Here is a 25,618-nt window from a genome sequence, read left to right as displayed (position 1 = left end):
TGTTTCAATTTTACTTATTTTGAAATTATTTCCTAGTGCTGACATGCCCTTAGAGACTAACAAAAACATACATAGGATCGGAGAGTATCTCTGTTTTTGTCAGTCTCTAAGGTGCCACAGGACCACTCGTTATTTTTTGAGGCCCTAAGCTAAGTCACGTTTAAGTGGTCCCACAGCATTACCAAAAGAATGTGTATTGTTCTAACAGAAAGGACACTGAAAATAGAAATAATAAAGTTTTGTATTTGCCTATGCACCGGTACCTAGGCACGGAGGCAACTACAAACTAATTAGAGGCCCCTCGTTATCCGAGGCCTAAGCTGTGGCTTCCTTTGTGTGTGCTGCTTGGCCAGCAAGGGGAGGCACTCGTGTTTCCCTGGGAGACCTGTAAGTGGCGTGCTAGTGCTGGGTTATGAACACAGAAGCACTATTGGGTCATGAAAGCAACCAAGGGCCAGTGGAGGGGTACCCTGATGTGCAAGCCATGCTGGCTTTTGCTGAAGTGTAAATATCTCTAAGGCAGGGTTGTACACGGAACTAAAAATTTGGCAGCTGGTGGAGCAGCACTTTTGGTGCCTACACTGGACTGCAGAGCTGGCTCTATCCACCCACCCGTAGAGGCCTGAGGAGTTGGCTCTCCAGCCCCCCCCCCCCGCCCCCCACATACACACACAGTGGAGGAGGTGGCTCTGGCCTGGTGGGACTCTCTGTCCATAGGCAGCCAGAAGAACTAGATCTTCCCCACCCCTTCTGCAGCCCTAGGGCCAGAGGAGCTGACATCTCCCTCCCTGACGTGGGACCAGAAGAGTTTGGTCTCCATGCCCCAGCCCTGGAGGAGTTCTGTGCCCCCCACTGGTTGGGGCGATGTGACTCTGTTTGCCTCAACTTACATACATCCCCTGCTCTAAACACAACTGTGTTCTCTCTCTCTCTCTCTCTCTCTCTCTCTTTGTGGGCAAGTCTCTGCTGACTTGAGAGAGACCAATGTTAACTTATTGTCACTAGCTACTGCCACATCCGCATCCAGATCTGCGGATACAAGTACCCGGGGATCTAAAGTGGATATGCAGGTTTGCAGGGCTTTACTGGGTGAATCTGTGGCACAGGCAGTTGGATGAGTCACATGTGGCCTTGGGACATGTACCTTTACAGGCGGAAGCTTGCTGATCTGGGGGCTATTTCTGTTTCTTGCCTGATGATCCACAACCATACTTCTCTGTGCAGTTGTGCAATGATCTAGACTAGCTGACTGCTCTGCATGTAGCTAAGTGAAGGGTCCTGGCCCAAAATATAGCAAACAGCATATGGCAGGAAGAGCATTTCATTGTGTGCTTACCTATAAGCAACTGCTTCAATCTCACTGAAATCAATGGGATTTGAGGTAAGCACATAAAGTTAAGCACTTAGGGTACGTCTAGACTACATGCTTCTGCCGACAGAGGCATGTAAACTAGGCTACCCGACATAGTCAAAGAAGCCGGGATTTAAATATCCCCGGCTTCATTAAAATAAACATGGCCACCGCGCTGTGCCGGCTCAGCCGATCGTCGGCACAGCGCGCGAGTCAAAACCTAGATCGGTCGACAGGGGAAGCCTTTGTCGACCGCTCCTGTAGACCTCATTTCACGAGGCATAAGGGAGAGGTTGACAAAGGCTTCCCCTGTCGACTGATCTGCGTCTTGACTCGTGCGCTGTGCCGACAATCAGCTGAGCCGGCACAGCGCGGCGGCCATGTTTATTTTAATGAAGCCGGGGATATTTAAATCCCGGTTTCTTTGACTATGTCGGGTAGCCTAGTTTACATGCCTCTGTCGGCAGAGGCATGTAGTCTAGACATATCCTTACAGTTAAGCACGATACCTAAGTGTTTTCCTGAAAGGGGATGGATATAAGCATGTAAAATGGTTTCCTGAATGGAGCACCTACCCTTAGCATGCATGACATCCCCAGGGTCTTCACTAATTGGTGCAGCAGGGGCCATTGTGATTTGATTGGCGGCTACTGTTCCAGTGCTCCTGTTGCAAAGATACCAGGTAGCACTGGAATAAGACTCCATACTATTTAAAAGTCAAAGACACCAGATGGACTGCTACTGTAAGCCTTTTCATGGCCTATAGTGCAATCATTTTGCATTTCATTCAAACTACTTCCCACCCCACAGTCAACACCTCTTCAGGTTTCAACATAAATATTTTCTCTCTCTCATCCTCTCTGTACACACGTACACACACCTTTGTAGTCCGCACTAGGGTCCCTGTATCAGATGTAATCAAATGCTTACTAGAGGCCAATGTTCTTTACAAGTGTTCACTTACAAGTGTACAATATGTCCAGTGTTCACTTACAACAAGAAACAAGATGTGGCACAACAAAACACTCCAGTTCAGAACTCTTTAATACAAGCTTATATTGTTTGTGGTTTTGATTCTCTGTTCTCCCAGCATCAAGGGACATGAACCCTCTTAGATGTGTGAGCATGTGTATGAAGATATATACAAAATCACACAGTTAAATATTTAAGCATACAAGGTATTATATATTTTTATAATATAGAATTTTAAAGTATAGGAATCAACAATGGCAAAATATTTCTTATGTCTTTGACACAGCTTTTTTTTTGAAGTGACACGTGACCTGTATTTGAAAGACCAGAGGAATTTGTTTTGTTTTGTTTTTTTAAAAAAACCTGTATAAAGAAATTCTGTGGAAAAATGGTAAAAAAAAAAAAAAAAGCTCATGAACCAAAAAAAGGACAACTGTTAAAAACTGTATTGAAAAAAAAGAAATAAATTAGATGAACAATTGTGTAAATATAAATTAAAAAAGGATGACAATCTTAATAAATAAGCTTTACTATTTACATCTTTATATATTGCTTGGAGACTTAAATTAGATCCGTTAAAAACAAACGAATGCAAAATAAAAACCCAACATAGGAGCAGCAAACGTACAGGCGTGAGGTACAGAAGTAAGGGCTGAACTGTATTTTGTTTATCTGCTTTTTTTTTTCATTTTTCTTGTATACAGTAGACCAGTAGAATTCTTGTGAAAATAGATCCCTAGCACTTCCTTGGATTATTGGTTGATGTGGCTTCCAGAAAGTGCCAGAAAGATTCCATAATAATAATAACAATAATAATAATAATAAACATAATTATAACAATAATAAAAAGATACAATATGATACATAAATATGGAAGAGCAGTTGGTACTATTTTTCTCTAGATGAGATCACAGTTTTATTTGTAAATACTACACACATATATATAATATTACACATATAATATTATATATATAGCATATATATATCTAATATGGCTCAATCCTGTTCCCATTGAAGTCAATAGCAAAAAAACCTCTTGTTGGTGCTGATGGGAACAAGATCCAGCCTGACATGTACAGACAGGTAAGTGATTACAGAGGCCGTACAATGCAAACTCCACAATGGTTCCAATTCCTCCCTCTTGAATTGCTGGTGAAAAATGTCTCATTACAGCCCTGGTTCTTTGTACTCAGATGATCACAAATGGTGCCTGAATTGCGACCCCACGGATTGAAACAACAAAATCTGAACCAAAACCATTTTCAGAACTGAGTTCTTTTGGCTCAAGCACGACCCGCATGAGCTCCGCTTCCCCCACAAGGCCCGTACTGCACCTGCAGCACCAGGACTCACTCTCTCTGACTCTAGCCATGCTGAATCATGCACTTGAGCTTGGCCACAGAGGAAGCAATTAGATTTTAACTGACTCTGAGCTATAGAACGGGGCCAAAGTGAAAAATGGTTTGCTACAAAATATTGCAAAAATGAAAACAACATCCCCATCCTACTCACACTCTACTCCACTGGGGTTTGCAAACTGGTGTCACTGGTAGCAAGAGCAATCCATTAGCCTTTGCATTGCTCTCTATTGACCTCATGCACTGGAGCTCAGCGGCAGCACAGCTTGATAGTTCTGGGGCTGCTCTCAGCAAGCCCCGATCAAACCTCCTTGGGCTCAAAGGTTAAACTCCATCAATGGGAACAGGCCTGGTCCGAGGAGGCTCAATCTCCCAGGTGAGTATTAAGAGTGCTGCTCAGCACCTTTTGGAAGGACTCAGAGCTTCACAGGACTGGACCCCTGAATGGTGTAAGGTGGAAGTAACTCAGCCGAAGTCAATGGAGTTACACCACTGAGATCAGAATCGGGCCCTGTACCTTGAAGTTGTCAACCGCTGCACCTGACCTTCGCCCAGTGACAGGCCAAACACACACCTAATTCTCTTTGGAGTCGGTGGGAGTTTTGCAGGTGAGAACGCTGCGAGATGAGGACTTAAGGCAAGGATTCTCAAAGCAGCCTAAGGGCATTAGACACCAAACTCCCAGGATCTAATGCTCTTAGGAAATCCCAGCCTAAGTGTCAGTTTAACTCATTCACTCACCTCCTTGTTTTCTAATTTGGCCTCTAATGGAAATCAAGGGATGGAATCTTGGAAGCGGGGAAATGTTTAGTGCCCCTAATCCCAACTCACTGGAATTACCTGTCTGATCATTTAGCAGCTTTTCTTTTCTTTTTTTCTTTTTTTTTCTTTTGTCTCTTTCTCGCTCGCTCGCTGTCTTGTTGTTCTGAATTCAGACTGTGCAGTGATTTTGGAGTGCAGTAATTTGAGCACAGTGAAATACTGATTAAATGTATATGTACAGTTGGATAATGTAAAAAAGCACAAATACACATGTTAAAAAAATCTGGAAGAAATAAATGCAATGACCCCACCCACCCCCACCCTCCAAAAACGATATACCAACCTCCCTCCCCCCAAAAAAAACAAATCAAACTAGCCTTATTTCTTGGACTTGACACAAAGCACAAGGAAAAAAAAAAGACCAGCCCAAACCCTGACACCCCCCCCCCCCACAATGCAATAAACACTTCACTGTATTTCTAGGGAAATCTACACATAAGTGTCTAACTTTCTACTCAGTTGGCAGAATAACACACAAAAATAGGTTTTGCTCTTCTCAGGTTTGGATCATGCATCTTTTTTTTCCTTTTTTTCCCCCTCCTCCTTCTCTTCTCTCTGTAACTCCCCCCCACACTTGAATCAGTTGCAGCAAGAAACCGTTTGTGTTTTAAATTTTTTTTAACACAGGTAAAACCTAGAACAAACCGACAGTTACAACCAAGTGAAACCAAAACCGGAAGGGAGGTAGCTGGAACCTGACTTTAAACGATCCTCTGGCAGAAGTCTCTTGTCCCAGCTTTGGTTGCAGGGCAGCATAATGTGCAAGAAAGCAGCGACACCAGCACAGTCCGGTTGGGGGTGGAGGGTAGCAGCTGATAAGGTTTTTTTCCACCCCCTGAACGCATGATTCACCACTTTCTGACCTAGCTCTCCCCCCTCCTAATCACGGAAGCTAGCAGCAGCAGGAGCCGAGCCTGGGCAAATCTTGTGCCCAGTGAGGATGAGCGACTATGATCCCACATCTTGGAACAAAGATGCACTTGCTAACCAGGCAGGGAAATGGGACCTGCACCAAGGGAGCAACTGCTATTGGGGGCTTTATCTCTTTCATGCATTTGCTTGGTGGCTCACGTCCCTTTCTCCTGGTCTATTGCCCACTGAAGTCAATGGGTCTACACAGCAAAGTTATTTCGGGATACCAGAGGTATCCCGAAATAGCCACTCTGTGTCTTTTGAATGCGCCTGCTATATCGAAATATAGCGGATGTGCTATTTTGCCATCCCTGTAAACCTCATTCTACGAGGAGAGTAAGGGATGGCTCGAAATAGCACTTTATTTCAGAATTTGGTGCTGTGTAGACAGTGCCAAATGACGAAATAAACTACACAATTAGCATAGCGCAAATTGCGTATCTTATTTCAAGTTTCAGGTGCTGTGTAGAAGCACCCTGGGAGCCCTTCCACCGGTGCTAGTGGGCAGTGGATCAGACCCTGAAAGAATTACCCCCCTATAGGCCAAGGATTGGCTTAATTTTTTCTTCCAAGCACAAAGGAGAGGGAGGCTGGTACAGGGCCCATGATCCTTTGAGGCCCCTTCACTTGCCCACCTACGCATAGAAGCAAGGCACAATGGGAGGCTTGTGTTCTGGGAGCGCAAGTGGGCAAAGCTGGGAATCAGCATCCCCATCATGCGTGTCCCACGGGAGCGCAAAGCAGCGTTAACATCCGCTCCTGGTGCTGAGTGCCACCGGAGGAGACGTATGGCCTAGGCAGGCCGGTGGGGTAAATAGCAGCATGGAGGCTCTGCCCTGGAGAGGAGATTGCCACTGTTGCCAGACTGGGGACTGCAGCACTGAAACTGGCATGTGAAGCTGGATGGGTGAGAGGCCACGCCTCCTTCCACACTAGCCCCTCCCCTCTAAAAAAAGACAGACAATCTTTGGGAGTAGCAGCTTGCTCTGTCTTCTCAGTATCGATCCATCTCTACGCCAAAGGGGCTCTTGTGGCCCTGAGGTCTCGGGCGCTCCCAGCTGTCTTTGGGGGGGGGGGTCTCTGCTAGGGAGCAGTCTAGGGGGCGATTATATTCCTATAGTTGGGTATCTGCACCTGTGTCTCCAAACACAGACTAAACACAGTACAGCTGCCCATGGCCTAGCAGGCCTTTGCTTTCTGGGTGGTGCAAAGAGACTCGGAGCTGAACTCCTGCCAATGTGCCCGGTGCGGAGGACACAAGCCAGTCGGCATGGAATGGGCATCTGGGGCTTGGAAGCTCTTTCGCTGGTGCCAGTAGAGGGGAGAGGCAACGCCACCGTCTCACAGGCACTGCCTTGTGGATAGCACCCTGAGATGTGAGAAAAAAGGCCCAGAGCTGCCAGGCGCTGGGGAGCTCTGGGAATAACTGCAATTCTCACTCAAGATAAGCCCAAGAAACGCATTCTGAAATCACTCCTTTAGACTGCAGCCCTGTCCCTGTTCTACGGATCAGGCACCACCAGATTGATGACAAATTCCCTGCCTCATCCCTCCCGGCTTTGAATTGTGGCAGGGGGCTCCCCTAGTGTAACTGATGTGGCTTTAATAGACTTAGGTCAGACATGTGTTTGGCCCTTTACCCTTGTAGCCTTAATCCTGACCCTGGTTTCTACAAGCCTCTTGATTTTCCATGTGGACGTGAGCCATTGCTGGAGAAGGGAGATACAGCCTCTGAAGAAGGGTGGGCACTGACAACAGCCAATGGACATAAGTTCTAGGGAGGGTCCCTAATGCCCCTACCTCAGTGAGTGCCACTGAGAGGCCCAAGGTGGGCAATGATCCGGGGTGGGGAGGAGCTTCTGGTGTCCCTGAATTCAGAGAGGCCACAGAATTCCTCTGTTGGCTTAAAATGGATTTGAGTCCCCTCCCCCATCTTCTCCAATTCCCTACCATCTGAAAACTCAGACAAGGGATTGCAGCCTATTGTAGAGTGTCCGCGGTCCCCCAGCCAGCTCGGTGCCCCGTGAATGTATTTAAATACGATGTCCAAGCTCTAAAATGCTGCTGAGATTCCCAGGTAAGGCTCCATCAGATCCACCTCTCAGCTGAGCCCTGCAGAAAGGGGAATTCACCCTTTCAGGGAGGTGTTCTTGTCAATAGCAGCCCTAAACTGCAGGATGCAAATCCAGCCCTTAGCGTGCGGACCTCAGGGATATGTTTGGAAAGGGTTGTAGCAGCAATGTCCGCATTGGCTCCATTGGGTAGCGTGCTGACTCAGTGAGATCTGAGCATCCTGAGAAGGCTGAACCCCAATTAAGAAACGACTAAGCAGCGGGTGGAAAGTACACCTTTCAGGACCAGAACTGGAGGTGGGAAGGAGGGGGCAGGTGGAAGGTCTGAGGGGAGCCTCTCTTAATGCCCTTCCTTTTGGCAGGTTCCAAGCAGCTCTGCTGTGAAGTCCCCATGTCGGCTGTCTCGCCCACGGGCCTCGCAATTTAATACTGACAAATCGGGTTCAAAGAACGCTAATACTGTCTCCAGCCATCCTTGCCACTTGTGCTTTTGCATGCTCTCCCTCCCCTTCCCCCGGCCTCTCCGAGACCAGCAGGAAGAGGCCGCGCCTGTTCAGTGTAATATACACTCCTATCAAAGGCACCACTGGCCGGCTGGAGCTGAAGCAGCAAATCCCCGGGGCTGGCTGGTGTCCTGGTTTCTTGCCCCAGTGCTGAGGAGAAAACCAGAGGGTCTGAAAGACAGGTTGTAGGTAAGCTTTAAGGCAGACTGTTTGGTTGCTTGGGGTTGTTGTCACCCTGTCCTGACACAGTAAAGAAACTAGTTGTATGGGACATAGCAGCAGGAGTAGCAGCAGCAGACATGCTCGAACGACAAGTACGGGGGTTCGATTTACCCTCCCTATTCTCTCAGGAGCAATAATCTCCAATCCTCAATGCCAGCCTAACATGTGTATGCCAAGCCTCAGCCCAGCCACTCGCCCTTGCTTCGCCAAGGGACGGTCTGCCCAGCAGCGAATGGCTCGGCACGCTCACATGCGAGGGCTGCCATTTGCAGGCTGGACAGAGGCCAGCGGAGCTGTGCAGAAAAGCCCAGGGCAGCTTGCAAAGCACCTGGCCTGGGTGCCACATTTCCATGATAAGATAATGCAACCCACATTTCAGCCCCCAGGCGTGTGGAAAGACACTTGCCAAGATGCACAGACTCATCCTAACCTCAGTGCCCTGGGCATGGGGTACGTTGGCATTCAGCATCACTGTAGGCTTGGCCTGGTTTCTTCCGAGAGCCCAGCCTCTTCCGTGAATGGTCTGAGGTCTGAGCGCTGGAGAGGGGAAAGAGTTTTTGCTTTGATCTCAATCTCTATATGGCTTGTTTCTCGCCTTAGATCTAGATACAAACAGTTCAAATTAGGTGGGCACACAACTGCATAAACACATGCTGTTTTGATACTTAAAAAGTCTTGACTTGACTCTTTGTTTCTGCTTGTTTGTTGTTTTTGCTAGTTAAGAGATACTTAATCCATAACCCCCCCCCCCCCAACACACACACTTTGAGTTCTTCTTGGACAAAAATTAAAGGCAGACTGGTTGAATTCTAAAGGTCCCTGGTGCAGAAATGCCATCCAGTTGAGCAGCTAAATGTTAAAAGACAATACCAAAAAAGGATGCAGTGTCTCTCCGAGCCTGCCTTTAGCGGTGCGATCGGCCATCCCACGTTGCTGTACGTTACCCGCGACTGAAGCTGCGTACATCCTTCTGACTGTTCTCTTGAGCGTTAGGGTCGAGGCAAGCACACTCTGCTTGGAGGTCACAGGACATAGGGAAAGGAATAACCTATGGAGTAGAGCCAAAACACATGGAAGGGCATGAGGGGAACACACTCTTCGACGGTCATGTGGATATGGAACAGAGCTCAGCCGGCAGATGCCACCAGCTAACCGCTGCCTACCTGACTTCCTTGGCTCAGTGTTATGTTGGTGTGATTTAGTCAAGCACTGGATCAACAGCACTGGAACCGTAAGACCTCTGTCCCTTAGCAGCATGGACAACAGCAGTGCAAGCCTTTCCCGCTGCTTCCCCAGCACACTGCAGCCCTCCCTCCAAAGGTACGTCTGTATCGAGGCCAGGGGTGTGAATGGCAGCTTGGGGAGATACCCCCTGCTCTGTACTCTAGCTAGCATGCTAACCACAGAAGAGGTGATTCCGGGATGTGGGGTTCAGTGCTGCTGTGTAAGGCCCCGCCCCCAGCCACGTCCATGTTGGCACTGAAGCTGTCGTACCCAAAGACACTATCTGTCGCTGGGAGGCGGGAGCCGGGCAGGGTCAGCCCTGGGCCTCCAGGCACAGTCCACGGAACCCTCGCAGTATGTCTTATCATCAATACGGGGCGGGTGTGCTTGTGTGAAGAACTAGCGCTGTCTCGGTCCGACTTGTGGCTGTTCTGCAACGCTCTGTTTCAACTACCTTCCCTTATTCCAAGGGGCCAGGCTCCTGGTCTCTCTGAGGGGCCACTTCTCCCCATAGGTGGTGGGTGTAGGCCCAGCAGGGGAAGGCAAGCCCCGCCCCCACCCCTTCTATCCAGGGCCCACCCCTGGAGCCAAGCCCCACCCACCCCAGCCCGATCCTTCCTGGTGACCTGGAGGTCTTGGGCTGCCCCGCCACGGCTCCAGTCTCTCCGGCTGCTGGGCATGTAGGCAGTTTTGGGAAGGCTATGTTTTCCCTGGTCTACACTGCCCATTGGCCATGCTTCTCCCCCAAAGCCCACAAGCACTAACTCACAACCAGGTGGCAGCTCTGGTATCCCAAGGGTCAAAGTTCTCACCATGTGATAGGGCCTGTCCAGTACTGTTCTGTCACTTAGAGTCGGGACCTGCAATGGGACTGCAAGGGAGAAATACAGGCCCAGTTCCACATGGTAAGGCCAAGGCTTTCAAACTTCTGTGCTTAAATCTAGGCTTCTAAATCTATCCTTAGGCACCAGAATAAGTAACCTGCTTTTCCAAAACACTGGTCATTCAAAAGATTCATTAGTGCCTAAGAGTGGACTTTTTGCATCCAGTTTTATGCACCTAGATTTGACAACCTTGGCCTACATTCCTCAGGGCAGGCCCTGGAGCCTGACCCTGACGTCGCTCTTCCTAAGGATGAAAAGGCACACGTGTTTCTCCAAGAGCGCTCTTTAAACGCGTGGTGTTTTCGCAGTGCAAAGGGGCCCCAGGACTGAGTGGGTGGGGCCCATGGAAGAAATGGGAGTGGGAGATTTTGCTCTGTGCAGAGAAAATCTCCACATTGTCTGTTTGAGGAAGAGCGAGCAGTGGTTGAAGCAACAGCCTGGAGTGCTTGGCTAAGAGAGGTTGATTTCAGCCTATTGCATCATGGCATTTACATAAAGAGAAGGGGGTGGGGGAGAGTCTTGCTTGCCTGAAGTGAATTCCCAAGAGTCTCTCCCATCTGGGCAGACGGAGTTAATGACCTAATTCCCCTCCCCCACCCCCTTTCCAAGACAGTGCTGCAACCTGTTCAAATGTTCTCGGCAAGTACAGCAAGCATTTGTTCACTCTCATTCCCTTGGCTCTGCTGCCACATGTTTGCTCCCTCTTTTTCTACGCACTTTTCTCCAGGCCATGCGGCTCGGATCTGTCTGTTTCCTATCTGTAGCCATCCATCACTGGCACATGGAAAAATGTGGACCGTGCACTCACACACATAGTTCCCATTTCTGTCCATGGAGCTATCCTTTCCGTACGTGTGCCTGCGTGTCTGTGTACAACGTGCCTTTCTCTTTACACATACGTATTGGAAAGGCAGGGCACGGCTCTATTTCACAACCAGGCAGCCTGGGATGGGGACATAAGTGAGCTCCGAGAGTCAACACTCTCCAGAATCTCCACCCAGCGCTTCTGACTTCCCCTCACAAACCTCCACCCTCCAGGTAGAGGATGGCACTGGTTTTGCATCGAGCTGGGCACTGCCCAGAGAACACAAATCAAAGACTGTGTCACTGAAACATGTTTGGAGGAATGAGAAATGTCGAGAGTTTAAAACATACCGTACATACATTAAAACGACAAAAATCAGAGAGTTTGCAGAAACTGGAGGAAACAGGAAGAGCTAAGAGCAGGGCTACTCAACTTTGGAAGCCCGGGGGCCACAATGATACTCACAGCACATGCCGAGGGCCACAACTTAGGTGTGGTTGCATATGCAAATGTATGCAAATAGTCTCTTTCACACTGACAGGCATGAATACAAAGATTAAGGCAAGACTACACAACACGCAGACCCCATTTAAGTCAATTCTGCTGATATTAATGAAATGCAAAATTTACCCGATTTCCACCCACAGGACAGCACTTTTAATGAGCAATGACAGTCCAGGAATGTAACTACTAAAACGCATGTCAACAGAAGACCATTCTATTGACTCGCCGTTGCGGAGCATGTTCAAAGGATCCCAGCCGCAGGCTGTGTATTGAGTAGCCCTGGCTAAGAGGATATTTGGTAGCCTAGAGGTATAAGGGTTTGCTAGGTAAACCATAAGCACAAACTAAGGCAGTAAAGCAAGCAGCTTTCAGGCCTGTAAGGGTGTATTAATTATACACACATCTGAAGACTCCCCAGTTAACGCATTATGGTTCGATAGCAAATACTTTCGCCAATAGGCTGCAGTTTGCTTTATCCCCAATCAGCCGGGGCAGGACTGTGGCAAACTACAAAATCCCCAATATTCTTAAATGAGATGGTAGAGTCTGTCGGGTAGAGTGAAGACCTGACAATCATTCCTGACTGCTACTGACTCAATATTTTGCCTTGGCCAGAATCTTTGGTCTCTGTGGCCCAGTGACTCTCCCTGTAAACTGGGGATAATGCTATTTCTTTTAGAGATACCCTCACTGGATGATTGTCAGTCTCTGGCACTCCAAAGTCAAGGATAACCCTGCAAGATGATGTCTTCAGAAAAGCATGTTACTGGGAGGTAATTTCCCCTTGCGGACCTGTGCTGAAATACTGGCGTTTGAACTTGCTGGCTCTCTGGAGTTCATTACTGTTTGCTGTCTGTTGTTCTTTTAAAGTAAAGTCTGTGGTCCCCTCCACATGCCCTTCTCCCCTCCATCAATCCCTTCTTTGCTTTCTAAGAAACCATTCCAGGGGCGTATGAAACTAGCACTGGACAATACTGGGTCTCAATTCAGAGTGAAATGGCCAGAGATATAGAGGAAGTCAGACTACATTACCTAATGGTCCCTCCTGGCCTTAAACTCCATGAATTCACAGAAAGATGACAATCCCTGTGCTCTGAGACACCCTCTGGAGAGGGAATGTCTTCTTCTGCGTTATCCAAAGGAATTCTACAACCTGTCCTGTGGGCGTTCTGTACCGAAACAGCCAACCTCGCCCAGCAGACGTTATTTCGCAACCAGGCAGCCTGTGATGGGGACTCCATGAAGCTCAGAAAAGAGCTCAGAGAGTCAATGCTCTCCAGAGCCTCCACCCAGCGCTTCTGATTTCCCACCAGTAGATGTGCCAGAGGAAAGTGCAAGTTCCCTGCAGTGGAACAACAAGAGGACATTCCTCCTAATCCAGTGGGTGGTTGTGCCAGTCCCTTTATATCCCTTAGATCTATTTTATCCTGGGTAATCTTCCCATTGTCTAATCTTCACTTTGACAATATCTTACCAGCAACAATGCTCACGGGTCCATTATGTACTGCGTAATCAAGCTCTGGAAGTTTATATGGATAATGAGAACATCCACAGTCCCGTCAGACAGGATACAAATCTAGAAGTGCTCATGCTGCAGAGCACAAGCCAACAGCTCATTGACAGGGAAGAACAAAGGAGGATGCTGTAAAGACAGGTAAACCCGCATAGGCACAGCTGACCTCACGACTTCAGCGCCAAAACAGAAGAGAAAGGCTTGCATTCTCACAGAGAAATAGCAAATATTCCATGTGTGTTCCAAGCCACCAAGGGCCAGATTTTCACAAGTATGCAGGCATCTAAAGGGACAGAAAATCACTGAGTAGGAGTTCCAGAAAGACTAGGCATTCAATTCCTATAGACATTTAAAAATCCAGCCCTCAGCCTGTTGGGACAGGACCATCTTTTCCTTCTGTTAGTACATTTCCTGAGATAGCAGGGGCCTGGTCCCTGACTGCGGATCCTAGAGCAATACAAACAAACACACTAGGGATGTGAACGACTAGTCACTTCCCCTAGCCCTTGCTGCCTCTATCAGAAAGAGGCAGCAAGGGCGGGGGACACAATGAGGTGCTTCAAAGGTCCATGCGGCTGTCACTTTGAAATGCTGCATGAAGCCCGATGCTAGGCTCCCTGTGGCATTTCAAAGCGGCAGCGCTGCATGGAGCCTGGGGTCAGCTGGGGACTCCCTTGTTGACTCAGGCTCCATGCAGCACTTCTGCTTTGAAATGCCACGAGGAGCATGGGGCCAGCGAGGGACTGCTTGAGGCCCCCCCCTGCCCTGTGTTCCCTGCAGCACTTTTGCCTTTGAAGTGAAGCATTACAAAGATGGAGGTGCCCTTATCGACTAATCCAATAGTCACTTAAAATTGCATCGATGATTCAAGTAGCCAATTAATCTAAATTTAACATCCCTAAACCGCACAAACCACAGTAAGAAACTGTCCCCGGTTCACTGAGTCATTGTCTGGGCAGTTGTTTCAGCCCAGAAAAACACACACGGAACTGAACTGATTTTTAGATAGCTCTTTAAGATCCCCAGTCATTCACAGAATCTGTGACATTTCCAAACCTACACATCCACTCTACACATTTGAAAACAAACACATACAACTCTTACTTTCCTTCATTTAGCTCCCAAGACCTGTGTTTACTCTTGCACTAGCGATGCCTAGCGCCCAGGAATGCTGCCGTAGCAGGAAAAAGAATGTTAAAAACTCTGGTCTTGGCTCAGTCATTGTTGTGGAACAGACAAAGATACTGTATCCACAAACAAACTGATGTAGGCAGAGAACAACATGGCCCAGGAAGGGACATGGAAAGGGGGCTCAGGCAGAAGAATGAGAGATCAGCCACATAAAAATGCACATGAGAGATGGACCAGAACCAAAAACCACAGGACAAAACCACAAACTATGTAAGGGACCTATGGATCCTAACCAGAATGCTAATCTTTAGGCCTATCTTTAATGCACACACACACATACAAAACATAGAAGAGATGCGCCAGAAGCAAAATTCACAAAGCGGACTGCCACTGAGCTCCAGGGAACTTTGGGTCTCACAGGCTCCCAGTTAACAAAGGGAACCAAACACGCCATATCCTTATCACGCATGCAGCTTAAGCCAGACAGAGAGACGTGGAGAAGAGAAGGGAGAAGAGCAAATGTTATTCTGGAATTAGAGCAGGGCTGGACAAGGTGCGGTCCGGGGGCTGGATCAGGCCCTCCTAACACTTTGATCCAGCCTGCGAGCTGCATCTGGCCCCTTTCTTGAATTTCCAGGCAGTGACTCAGGCAGCAGGATCCTATTTACATGACTTATGGATCATAGTCGCAGCGCTACCCTGGCAGGGGCCAGTGCCACGAGCCCTTTAAATAGCCGCAGCAATCCTAGGTGGCTGCCAGGCAACATGGTAGCAGCAGGGCCGGGAGCCCTTTGCTATGTTTTTAATTCAAAGCCTCCAGCCCCCGACAACTCTGTGGGGAACCTAGTCCCCAGCCCTGCCCCTTTCATCCCAGGCTCTGGGACCACGTGGCCCCACCTGCCAAAAATGATTGCCTACCCCTGAATTAGAGCATACACCCATATCATTATTCAAGAATTGTTACTGCATTTGAAATTCACATCCCATCTTAATCTGAATGATCTTTGACAGCAGCCAAGCCCTGATGTTTTTAATCCCTTTCTGAATTGTTCTCAGCATTCGGTTTCAATAAAATCATGTAGCAGGGAGTCCCACAGCTTAAATGAGATGATGTACAACAGCTGCTTCCTTTTGCCAGCTTTACATTTCCTGACTTCCAACTTCACTGGAGGGGAATAAGACAGACTGACCGAAAAAAGAGACTGCCCTTATGAGGACATTTCACCCTCTCAGGCGTCCATCCAAAGTCTATGTCAGCTCTCTGACGCCAGTGCCGAGAGGACCTAGCTGCAGTTCCTAACTAGAAGTTGTTTTTTATTCCCCCATTTCCTTTGAATTAAATGCTCCATGTAATGTGTAGCCAATTCTAAACCCTTCGCAGACTGTAGAAGGGATAGAACCTGTTCGTTGCAATCTCCGGTTTAAGAACCGCGTCCAAAGCACACTGGACACAATGGGACAATTTTGTGACAATTTTCTTCCACTATCTGATCTGAGGAAGTGGGTCTGGCCCACGAAAGCTCATCACCTAATAAACCATCTTGTTAGTCTTTAAAGTGCTACATAGTCCTGTTTTTTGTTTCAGCTACACCAGACTAACACGGCTACATTTCTATCACTATTGGACAGAATGGGAATCTCTTTGTTGTCATCAGTGGATTTTGGATCAGGCCCTTAATTTCTATGCCTGTGCGTTGCATGACAGGTCCTGCTCTGAGTCTGGAGGAGATAGCGAAAAGGCAGGAGACCCTGACAGAGCTGGGACCCAAGCAATGAAGTGGAGCCGAAGCCGCTAATGCGCCTCACGGAGCCGCAATGTATTGACACAGCTAACACTGTCCAGACTCACATAACCCGCTGAGAATCGCTGGGAAAGGCCAATCTGGAGGCAACAGAAGAGAATGCGACTTGCCTCCTTCCCAGGGTGAAATCCCAGGCAGGTACCAGTGGGAGGGGAGAATAGTAACACAAACAGCCTGTTTCTTAGCCCTCCACACTGTCTCTCCCATCCCCACTTCGCACTGTGGCTTCACTGCTGACGCCCAGCAGCGTTAAGTGAGCATGGACTCAGCCCCAGTGTGGTCAGCATCTGCTGTGCGCAAGGGGTGGGGGTGATGTATTGCAGCGTGGTTAGATCAGAGTGGAAATGTTTGTGAAATCTCCCTGACGTGAGTAACTCTGGAAGTCAGACGAGCCCCCGCATACACACAAAACATCCCCTCTCCTATGGATAAAAGTGCTGGGTCAGGGCAGCATGGTCGGCCGCAGCTCTCTGTGCAGGCTCACCAGCCCCGCCCCCCCATCTCCTCAGAGGTCAAATGCCAAATGGGTGCTTTGGTCCCTAATGGGGCTCTTAAGGACTGACACGTCTTGCCAGTTTCCTCTCCCTAGGTTTTGGCAGTTGCGTCACCAGGGCTTTTCTGAGATGCCTTTTGACAGTTTGGGTTGGTATGCAGGGTTCACACCAAAAGCAGATCAATGCCCCTGAGAGCCTGGGAAAGGAGAGATTAAAACTCCTCAAATGCCCAAATCCAGTACAGGATATAAGGTTTAGAAGGCCTGATTCACCTCTCTCTAGGGCGTAAATCCAGAACTGTCCCATTGATGTTCTTGGGCCTGACTCTTTTTCCACTGCTGTAAATAAAGAGTCACCCCGCTGAATGCAACAGGCCTGCTCTGCCTCTCCTTCACATTGGGGTGTCCATCAGGAGTAACTCCACTGAAATGAGTGGAATTACAGTGGCACAGGGCTGGCCAGAGGGTTGAGGCAGACCTTAGAAAAGCCAGCGACTGGCCCCTGCCAGCTGCTGACTTGGGCTTGCAAAACTCAGGTCCCAGAGCTTGGGCAGAAAGAGCCCTGGAATTCTCCTACTCCACAGGGTCGGAGAACCCAGGCGCCCGCCCAAGCCCGGAAGTCTAACAGCAATGAAACAACTGAATGCCCCGTGAGCCCGAGTGAAAGGGCCCGGGCCATTCCCGGGTGTCTAGCTGCCGTGTAGACACCCCACGAGAGGAGGGAAGGCTGGAACAAGCATGTCAGTAAGCTATTGTAATTCTCTGCTCCACATCTGCATTCGCAATGCTCACGCTAGTGGGACTGAAATGAGCAAAGGAGCCAGTTTGGCAAAGCAGGCAGCATGTGAAAGCAAGCAGCTCCACAATCAGCTGGGCTTCCCAGCCCTGTGCTACTGATTGTGAAAACATGAACATAATTAGACAAAATACGCACCAAAGATTTCAGAGCAGCCTGCTCACCCAGAGGCAAAGAGCGGGCGTGTAATAGGGAAAGCCCTGTTGGTTGGTTTCTGCAACACTTGCTAATGAAGCAAGGTTGGTGGCTGAGCAAACACGTTCAGTTCGCACCTCTCCAGGGATCACTGGATGTTGTGGGAAGCCCCATCCCCCTACTAGCCAAGAATTTGCTCTCAGGGTAGACAACACAGGCTGCAGCCACCACTGCTTTCAATTTGTTCTCCAGAATTTTTCTTGTCTGGAGAAAGATCCCTTTGCTGTGATGCAAACCACCTCCGAGCCCCAAAATGGCCACTCAGGCAGCCAGGATCAAACCTGCCAACCAGGACCAAACATCACAAGTAAGCAAATTCACCCAAACCCAGGCTGACACAGTGCACTCCGAGCACATACTAAAACTCAGAATAATTTCAAAACTAAGGAAGCAATGCTATTTATTGCATCCTTCGGTCCTTCATGGTCCTTCATCCACTCTCTGTTAGCCCCACTAGCTAATTACAGTGCACAGGAACACACTCTGCCAGCCTGCCAGGGCTCTGGAGGTGGCGGGCAGTGTTCCCTGTAAGGTGGCCACCCAGGAGAAAGTCAAATGCCATGCAGCTGATTAGCAGAGTGTCCACAGCTGGCAGCATGTGTTTCTACTAGTGGTGCACCTCTGCACTTGCTTTTGGGGCACATAATAAAATGTATTATGCTAATGGATGGGAAAAGTTAGAGGTAGCAGGTCAGGGAGATCCACTCTTTTGGATAAGCATAGCTTCCCCAGTTATAGCTAGAGCACTGGCTATGTGATTTTTCTCCTACCCATGTTCTAAATCAGGGGCAGGGAACCTTTCTTGGGTTGGGGCCTGCTGACCCACAGAAAAGTCAGTTGGGGGCTGCACATGAGTGAGAAGCAAAAAAAAAAAAAGATCCGCACTGACATGGACCTGAGTGAGAAGGAGAAAGACACTTCCCACACTGCCCTCACGTACCAGAGCCTAGGAGGCCCACGTTAGCAGATTGTGTGCTGCAGCCCTGTGGCGGGGGGGGGGGGGGGATCCCTGAGCCTCGGAGGCCAAATCCAGGCAAGCCATGGGCTGCATCCAACCCCCGGGCATTACGTTCTCCCTCCCTCCATTCTAAACCATTGGGAAGGTCGGTTTCACACACAAAAGCAGGGACAGAGACAGGGCAAGAAAGTGCTACAATGCAGAGACTGTGGTATTTACACCTCCAAAGTACTCAGATTGTCACTGTTACTTTTGGCCCCTGAAGATGGCTAGTGAGGGGGATGGAAGCCCTCTTTGGACATCACTGCTGATATGAACTGCAAATTAAAGCAGTATGTCTCCTTAAGGGCCTGATTTTTTACAGCAAAAAGACTCAGATAAGTTTCCATGTGTTTTGGATAAGTGAAGTGTTGGGCAAACCATGCCAGCGTCTCCATCCAGCGCTAGGCCTCATTTGCTTTTCACTGAGCCACACTCTGTGTTTCTCTCTCCAGGGTGTGCACCTGTTTCAATTGAACATCAATAGGCTGGAGATGTGGCACTGACAATGGATATCTGTGCCAGGATGATCTATCTCGGCATTAGAGCAAAGCAGCTGATGTTTAACCTGAGCTCTGAAGCTTTTATGAGACAGACTCTCCTTTCAACCACCCGGGGGCTGCCCCCTTGCAGTGACGTGGCGTGGCAGGGATTTAAGGGAGAGGAAAATGCGGCTTTACAAATGCAGTCCAGTTTTGCAGAGTTTAAAGTGCTAATTCTTCAGGGTTAGATCTGCTTGAACAGGCTGCTGGGACTGGGGTGCAGAATCTTGAACAGAATGTCCATGTATAAAGTTTAAAACAAAGCGTGTAAGCAGGGCCCACTGAGAAACGGCTTCACAGAATCACAAGGCTTGACAAAGCCCTGGCCGGGTTGATTTAGTTGGATTGGTCCTGCCTAGAGCAGGGGGCTGGACTTGATGACCTTCTGAGGTCTCTTCCAGTTCTATGATTCTATTCTATGATTCTAAGGCTGGAAGGCACATTGAGGGTGTGTCTAGACTACAGAGTTTTGTCAACAAAAGTGGACTTTTGTTGACAAAACTATACCTGCGTCTTACACTACCGCTGAGTTCTGTCGACATAATGTCGACAGAACTCAGCAGTTTTGTCGACACTGGTAAACCTCATTTTACGAGGCATAACACCTTCTGTTGACAGAGTTTCTGTCGACAGAAGGTGTTATTGCATGTAAACTGTCCTTTGCGTCTACACTACCATGTCGACAAAGCAGCTTGCTTTGTCAACAGAACTCAATGTAGTCTAGATGCTCTTTGTCGACAGAAGTTTTGTCGACAGTATCTGTCGACAAAACTTCTGTCGACAGAAGCCTGTAGTCTAGACGTACCCTGAGAGAACATCTAGACCAGTCCCTCTCACTCATGGCAAGGCTAAGCATTATATAGACCATCCCTGGCAGGTGTGTGTAACCTGCTCTTAAAAATCTCCAGTGATGGAGATTCTACAGTGTCCTTCGGCAGCTTAGGCCAGTGCTTAACCACCCTGACAGATAGGAGGTTTTTCCAAATGTTGAACCTAAACCTCCTTTGCTGCAATTTAAGCCTATTGTTTCTTGCTCAGAGGTTAAGAACAATTTTCTCCTTCCTCCTTGTAACAAGCTTTCATGTACTTGAAAGCTGTTATCATGTCCCCTCTCCGTCTTCTCTTCTCCAGACTAAACAAACCCATTTTTTTTCAGTCTTCCCTCATAGGTCATGTTTGCTAGACTTTTAATCATTTTTGTTGCTTTGGTCTGCACAAGTTCTTTTTCAGTATGCTTGTCAAGCAAATAATCATAAAATAAGAAGAAGTGAGGAAAGTTCTGAGGAAAAAGGAAACTGGACAGGAGAAATCCTGGGGGAAGAAAAAAAACACCACCCACAACAGAGTTGTAAAAGTTCCCCAGGGAATTTTGGGAAGATGTCTGACAAACGTCATAGGTGAGCATCCAGAGGACTTGAGAAGGGCAAATACAGTGCCAATCAAGGGCAATAAGAACAATCCAGGATTTTACAGACTAGTCAGCTTAACTTCAATATCTGGAAAGATAATGTAGCAAATAATTAAGCAATGAATTTGCAGACACCTGGAAGATAATAAGGAGACAAGTAACAGCCAGCACGGCCTTGTGAAGAACAAATCACGGTAAACCAAATCATAGCTTTCTTTGATAGGAAAACAAGCCTTGTGGATGGTGGGAAGCTTTTGATGTAGTGTATCTTGACTTTAGCAAGGCTTTTGATACTGCATCACATGACCTTCTCATAAACAAACTAGAGAACTATAACCTAGATGGAGTTACTGTCAGGTGAGTGCACAACAGTTTGGAAAACTGTCCCCAGAGAGTAATCATCAATGTTTCACAGTCATGCTAGAAGGCATAACGAGTGGGGTGCAGCCGGGATTAGTTATGTTCAATAGCTTCGTCAGTGATTTAGATAAATGGCATAGAGTTTGTAGACTCATAAAATCTGCAGACAATACCAAACAGGGAGGGGTTGCAAGTGCTTTGGAGGACAGTGTTAAAAATCAAGATGACCTGGGCAAACTGGAAAAATGGTCTGAAGCAAATAGGATGAAATTCAATAAGGACATACACAAAGTACTCCACTTAGGAAGGAACAATCAATTGCAGGCACACAAAATGGGAAATGACTGCCAAGAAAGAACTACTGTAGAAAGGGAGATGGGGCTCACAGGGATTCATAAGTTAAAAATGAGTCAAGAGTGTAACACTGTTGCACAAAATGCAATCGTCATTCCAGGTTGTATTAGCAAGACTGTTGTAAGCAAGGTATGAGAAATAATTCTTCTGCTCTACTCCATGCTCATTAGGCCTCAGCTGGAATACTGTGTCCAGTTTAGGGGGCCACATTTTGGGGAAGATGTGGACAAATTGGAGAACCTCCAGAGAAGAGCAACAAAAATGATTAAAGGTCTAGAAAAAAATTACCTAAGATTGAAAAAAAAAAGATAGTTTTGTTTAGTCAGGAGAAGACTGAGAGGGGACATAACAGGAAGGAGAAAACAGGAAGGAGAAACAAACAGGAAGGAGAAAAATTGTTATCCTTAACCCTGAGGAAAGCACAAGCAGCAATGGGATGCAGTTGCCGCAAAGGCTGGCTAAATTGGACATTAGGAAATATTTCCGGGCTAGGCGGTTAAGCAATGTCTTTGTAATTTCTGCTAGTGGAGATTTTTAAGAGCAGAGCTTAGACAAACACCTGTCAGGGATCGACTAGATAATACTTCGTCCTTCCTTGAGTGCAGGGGCCCGGACTAGATGACCTCTGGAGGTCCATGATTCTATAGGATTCTATAAACTGAGCAGAAAGAAAAGGAATAGATATTAAAGAAACAGATATTAAAGGACCCCTAAGAGTGGCCTTGGAGGAAATCTGCTCTTGGGGCTAAATCATGCATTATCAAAGTTTGGGCTTTTGTGCACATTTGGCCTTACATTGGAAAATACATCAACAGATTTAATGTTCTGTACCAAAAGATGCAAATAACCCCAGCAAGATGGGTGTTTGGGAAATTTCTATCATTTAATTGTGTTGCCCCTTTGCTGGCCCCTAATTTCTTCCTCCGCTCTACCCAGCCCTTTCTACTGACTCCAAAGAAGTTGCACAAGTGTAAATAGGGGCAGAATTTGGTCTTAACATTTGCTGTCTGGGAGCCCAGAATACTATCGGCTTGGAATGTTACACTGACTAGGCAGATGTTCCAGACAACAGCCAGTCTAACGATGTCAAGTAAACTCCTGGGTGGTTGCTTGTTTACGTTGACAATGTGATGTATTTCTCTGAAACATGGTTTATAAATACCTCATGTCTGCCTGTTGTGGGATGCAAAGCAAGAGGCAGCTTTATAGTGCAACTGGGCACAGGCCAATCTGGCGATCTGTGCTGGTCAGGAGTTGCAGACATTACAAAGAAATGGAATTTTATTTTGTCCTTAAGGAAGGACCTTGTTCCCTCTGGATCCACGATAGAAGCCCGTTCTCCCTCGAGGACATGCACTGTGGTGACCTTCTTTGGCCAAGGGGAGCTGGGTGGCATTCCTAAGAGTCCTTCAAAGACACCCCTGGATCATCCATGGGGCAGGCAGCCCAGCAGTACAACACACTTTTCCTTGGGGCTGACCAGGCTGTCTGCACTTGTACCAGTTCCTGCTAGACTAGTCACTGAATTTGAGTTTTAGGTGCACCACCTTTGATTGTTAACTGCCGGGCCTGCAGGCTGGGTTCACAAAGGATGCTGCAGGAAGCGGTGTTGATGACTCATTAGGGGGTGCGCTTCTCTCAGAATCTTTGCCTGGGCAAGGCGTCACTGCAGCTGATCCATGAATGCATCACAGACAATTGATCTGACAAATGTAGCCTTTTCCTGCCTACTAAAACCCCACGGCAGATTCCAGTCTCCTCAAATGTATTCACCTCAGAATTACTCAATGTGTTCATGGAAAATCAAAGTATTCAATGCAGTTTCTTCCTGATTTATTATAAACTCTGTGGCCTGACTGAACAGTTCTTGGCAAATATTCAGTAGTTACTATTTGAGCTGAGTCGTGATTGGTCATGTGGGATTGTTTTCTTTCCTTGCCTGGGGGAGCGCACAAGACCATGCTGTGCTCATATGGGTGTGTGCCAATTTAAAATTTGGTTTCTGTGACTCCATGGGCATGCACATTTGAAACTGCCTGTTTGTGAACCTTCACACCACTTTAACTCAACTGGGAGACCCTCTGTGGAAAGTGAACAACAAAGGGATGTCAAGAGTCCATGGAATTTTTGATGGAACCCTTTATTTCCATCTTATCCCTTTCTACAGAGATGCTATGCAGCTGGAGAGACCTTCCCCCCTTTTCGGGAAGAAAAATAAAACCAAAGATTTGACCACTTGTGATCATTAAAGGTCTCACTTCACCTTCGGCATGACTGTTAAGAACGGCAGCTTCGCTACTATGGTTCTTTTGTTCTTTTATTAAAAGAAAGTGTGGTGGTGGGGTGCACCGTTAAACACTAACCACACTTCACCTCAGAGGGGCTGTATTGCACTAGGGATTGAAAAGAGGGGAGTGTATTTCATTGGGGTTGTCTTGGGATCATTGAGATTGAAAGGTGCTGTCCAAATGCATGATATTTGACTAGTCATCCTTCAAGAGCCTTGTGCGACTGCAGTGCAGGAACCTAACACAGCAGAAGCAGTGGTGTGTGTCTCCCTCAAATGCTTGAGCTCTTTCTAACTGCATGGAAATACACCATCATCTGGTACAGGAATTAAAAGAGCTGAGTTTGCCCCTCCCTATGTCTCCTTCAGTTTTTGGCCTTTTCTCTCAAAATGTGTTTTAAGGCTGTGGCTTTTAAGTAGGTGGCAGAAGGATTTGGTATGTGGAATATTTTTATGAAGCTCTCTGTTCCCTCACCTTTCATTGTTTTCCCCTTTGGACTATCTCCTTTAACATTCCACTCACAATACTCTCCAGAGGCGGAGACTGTATTTGAATAACTATGCCTAAAATATGTTCTCCAGCCCAAGGCCCTTAGACTGGGAAACAACAAACATCCCCACATGGCTAAGTGTCTGCATAGGAATTCAAACAGGTGTTTGTGAGCTGGTGGTCATTCCCTAGAACAGCTTGAGACACACAGCCAGCCTCAAATGACCTTCTTCCTTGGAAACATTTACATTATGTGACATGCCTCGCTGCTAGCTAATTATTTTCCCACTTTAGGCTATACATTTACAAAACAAGGCACTGGCCATCTCAAGCTTGATTTGAAGAGCCCTAGAATGGGTTGTTTTCCTCTTTTCTTTTGTGTATTTTGTTTGGTTTGTTTGGTTTTTGTGTGTGTTTTACAAGTCTCCAAAAGCTGAGTGCATGTAGAGAAAACACTTCCTTTGATGGGTCTGCCCTTGCATGAATGATTATGAAATATTTAGAATGGGGGTTTCAAAAGCCCTCGGTATTGGCCAACTGTGTTTCTATTGAAGACGGCGGTAAAACTACCACTGAAGCCAATGGGAACAGAGCCAGACCAATGAACAGCCATCTGCAACCTCTCTTTCCTCCCCGCTTAGTGTCCTATACAGAATTAGTTTGGAGGTCTTAGTCCAGTTCCTTGTGGGGAGGTACCCTCTCTCAAAACTACAGCCAGGTTTGTTGGGCTGTTCCAGTGGAAAGACCTATGACTAAGTAGGCCACGAAAATTGAACATCCCCTACCAGTGCCTTTCACTGCACAGGTCACACAAATTATTTTCAAAACAAAACTATATCAAATATCTGAAAAGAGACAAAATTAAAACACTCCCCCTACCACTTCTCAGCTGCTACCAACGAGATGACATTAACCTATTGCCAGCATTGCTCCCTTTCCCTTTCCAGTGTTTCCTGAGGTAGCAGGGACAGGCCACAGCCACCAAATTGGTAGACATACTTGGATGAACCGAAAGAAAGATGAAAAAAGACCCTGATGCTGAGGCCAACTTAGAAAAGCTTGTGCTTTTCTAAGGCATCCTTTTTGTCCTCCAGCTGTGATATGCAGACAGCTTATTCTTAAGCAGGCATGGCAGGCCTTCCTGAAGTATATGATGTCTAGCATACTTCCACTATTGCTAAGTTACATACCTTGTTACTGTATGTTAGGCATCAAGGCTCCCTCAAGGTTTTCTGGCTCTCTATCCCAACCCCAAATCTGTCTTTGCCCCAAGGTACAGAACTGTGCAAAATTCTGTACATAAGTGCAAACACGCGTGGCTAAATTTTCTCTCAGTTCATAGGGAAGCATACACGATATGGGGCAGATCCTCCTTTCAATGTGTCTGTCTCTAATTCTCACAAGAATCAGAGTCAGATCTGACATCAAGACTGATTTACCAATGACACGCCAAACTAGTCTCGAGGGGCACCGGCAGCTGTCCGTAAAGCAACCAGGGAACCACTGGTTTAGAACAAGAAAAGAAGACATAAAGCAGTATCCCTATGTCACAGCAAGTGCTGTATGGACCTAAAGCAGGTGATGATGGGAAACTCCCAGGCACAGCAAAGGAGAATGAAAA

General features: G+C 47.3%; 1 protein-coding gene across 3 annotated transcripts in view; it reads right to left on the bottom strand.

Annotated features, from left to right (window-relative positions):
- Positions 1-4,809: 4,809 nt before the first annotated feature.
- Positions 4,810-25,618, bottom strand: part of PAPPA (pappalysin 1) — a 242,284-nt gene continuing 221,475 nt past the window's right edge. For all 3 annotated transcript variants that reach the window (XM_075905988.1, XM_075905990.1, XM_075905989.1), the window contains one exon: positions 4,810-9,260. In XM_075905988.1, the coding sequence (XP_075762103.1) occupies positions 9,153-9,260 (108 nt within the window). In that variant the 3' untranslated portion in view covers positions 4,810-9,152. The remainder of the gene's footprint in view (positions 9,261-25,618) is intronic.

The sequence above is a fragment of the Pelodiscus sinensis genome, chromosome 22, assembly GCF_049634645.1.
Source record: "Pelodiscus sinensis isolate JC-2024 chromosome 22, ASM4963464v1, whole genome shotgun sequence".
Taxonomy (NCBI): Eukaryota; Metazoa; Chordata; order Testudines; family Trionychidae; genus Pelodiscus; species Pelodiscus sinensis.
The sequence above is the reverse complement of the archived record's forward strand: the minus strand, read 5'-3'. Positions and strand labels throughout refer to the sequence as shown.